The 2,450-nt window shown below is 44.5% G+C and overlaps 1 protein-coding gene across 1 annotated transcript; it reads left to right on the top strand.

Annotated features, from left to right (window-relative positions):
* Positions 1-813: 813 nt before the first annotated feature.
* On the top strand, positions 814-1,889 carry LOC104942465 (condensin complex subunit 1-like; the record flags this gene model as incomplete). Its single annotated transcript, XM_010767691.1, has 3 exons — positions 814-1,055; positions 1,264-1,429; positions 1,761-1,889. Coding segments are annotated over 3 exons (537 nt in total), but the record flags the coding sequence as incomplete, so codon positions are not given.
* Positions 1,890-2,450: the final 561 nt, after the last annotated feature.

Here is a 2,450-nt window from a genome sequence, read left to right as displayed (position 1 = left end):
ATTAACTGCTCTGTAAATATACAAGAGTGGGCCAACCATCATCTGGTTGCCTGGACTATAGATTATGATGATGGTTCAAACAGAAACACACACATCATACATCACCAACACCATAGAAATACATTTAAAAAGGGTAAACAAATGTGTTGAGGCTGACCATCTTCTATAGGCAGCTCCTCTTCCTCCTCGTACTCTGTGTCTTCGTCGATGTCAACCTGCAGAAACAGCCGAGCTTCAGATTGATGGAGTCACATTTTAAATGATTCTGTTTCTCACCAATATATTACAGGTCTCAGATATATACAGAACATGTCTCTGAAGTGTTTGGCTCCAAACACCAAACAGATCATTGCAGCATTACCCATAATCCCCTCTGTTTCAGCCCTGTTTCCAAAGTGCTGATTCTCTGTCTGTTACTTTAGATGAAAATAAGGAGCCCCTCCCCACGCCCGTGCTCTAGGAGGAGAATTGGCTGATAACAACCTTGGTTGCTGATTGGCTAATGGTAACACAAGCCAAAATCGTTATGACATCATAAAGTGGCCAAAATCTGATCAGCTCATTTTCAGACAGGTTTTTATAGAAATGGATCAGGACAAAAAGAGAGAGAATCTTAGTTCCTGAAACTTTCAGAGTCTCTTTCCACAGAGGGGACACATGTTGATGTAGAAGAGACATGAAGAAGAGGGGACACATGTTGATGTAGAAGAGACATGAAGAAGAGGGGACACATGTTGATGTAGAAGAGACATGAAGAAGAGGGGACACATGTTGATGTAGAAGAGACATGAAGAAGTGGATTTTGCATAATAGGTGCCCTTTTTAAATGTCCACGTCTCTCTCTTGTGCTTACCCCCCCCTCCCCCCTCAGGACGGAGCGGCAGTGGTGCGACCTGGCCGTGTCTCTGTCTCTGCTCTCCTTGTGTGAGCGCGGCTTCAAGAGGCTGCAGGAGTGCTGGGAGTGTTACAGCGACAAGCTGACGGAGCCCGGCGTCTACCAGCCGCTGCTCTCCATCACCGCCAAGCTGCGCCGCGGAGCCAAAGCCCTGTTCAAGGTGCGTCAGACACACAGTATGGGTTCAATGAATGCACACCATGTGAACAGCATTTTGTGAGCCATGCTCAAGGGAAAGAAGTTGCAAAAGAGATGTGCAAAATATATTCAGAGCCTTGAATATATTTTTGAACGTCTTCTCTTGCAACCTCTCTCCCTTTCCAGCTCAGTTTGATGTCATGTCCTTGTTCACTGTTTGTTTCCTCCAGGCCCAGGTGGACGAGTTTGAGAAGCGCCTGACTGCAGTTCACACGCGGGGGCTGGAGAACGTGGAGAGTCCCGAGATGGACGAGGAGAACCAGAAGGAAGGAGGACCCTCTGAGAAGACGGTCATTCGAACAGCTGCAGCCAGGGGCCGGCAGAGGTCAAAGAGAGGTCAGTGCTCATGGGGTTTCACTCTCAGGGGCTGCTGTGGTCGTCCACCAATCAGAAGGGCGGTGGATGGATCCCCAACCCTTGCCTCGACATTTCAAATAACAAAATGAACACCAAAATGCTTCTGATGATGTGTCGGTGTGTGAATGCATTTGGCTCTTTGTGACACAGCCTGTGTGTGAATGCTGATTTGTAAACATAAAAGCACTTTGAGGGGTCGTTAAGACTGGAAAAGCTTTATATGAACGCAGTCCATTTCCCCTTCATGATGTATACATACGCATACAGATCTTTATGTGACAATTTGATTTTGCTTCCCGTTTTGTTTTAGGTCAAGCGAAGCCCTCGGTTTCCAGCCGATGCGACGACAGCTTTGTGACGCCTCAGAAATCTCGCAAGTCCAAGAAACCTGCGATCGTCTTCAGCAGTGATGAAGAGGAGGAGGAGGAGGATGATGAGGGTGAGTGGTCTTCCTCTTTAGCAACACATTTTGTATGGAATGCAAGCATTACATTTATTTAAGGCAGAAAACACCCATTTGAGGTATTATGGCAATATGTCTCTCTGGGTTTGGCCTGCGAAATGTCAAAGTATCTTTATGATCCATTGAGTTGTACAATATTAGAGTTGACTTTAGTATTTCGGTTCATGTCTTACTTTGGATCAATACGACGGAGTTCAGAGTTTGTGGAGCACCTGACTGACTCCAAGAGGATTAAAGACTTTTAAGAGTGAGCTGAGCATCACAGCAGCACCACTCCCAGATCTGGAGATATTTCTGATGGATTTAATAAAAAACAACTGAAAAGGATGAAATGCTTGTGTCAAAAATAATATGTGGATACATTTTAAGCCTTAGATGCATAAGTGGGTCTTCTTGACCCGGTGAGGTGGTTTTCTTGAAGTATCTTTGTAATTACATTTTATTATCATTTCATATTCCAGCTATTCCTCAAAAAACATGTTTTGGATATCATGCCATTCAAATTTTAAATTGTATACATTTTAAGAAATTGTAGTT

This window comes from Notothenia coriiceps, unplaced genomic scaffold (genome assembly GCF_000735185.1).
Source record: "Notothenia coriiceps isolate Sejong01 unplaced genomic scaffold, NC01 NC01_scaffold00004554, whole genome shotgun sequence".
Lineage (NCBI taxonomy): Eukaryota > Metazoa > Chordata > Actinopteri > Perciformes > Nototheniidae > Notothenia > Notothenia coriiceps.
This window is presented reverse-complemented; position numbering and strand designations above follow the sequence as displayed.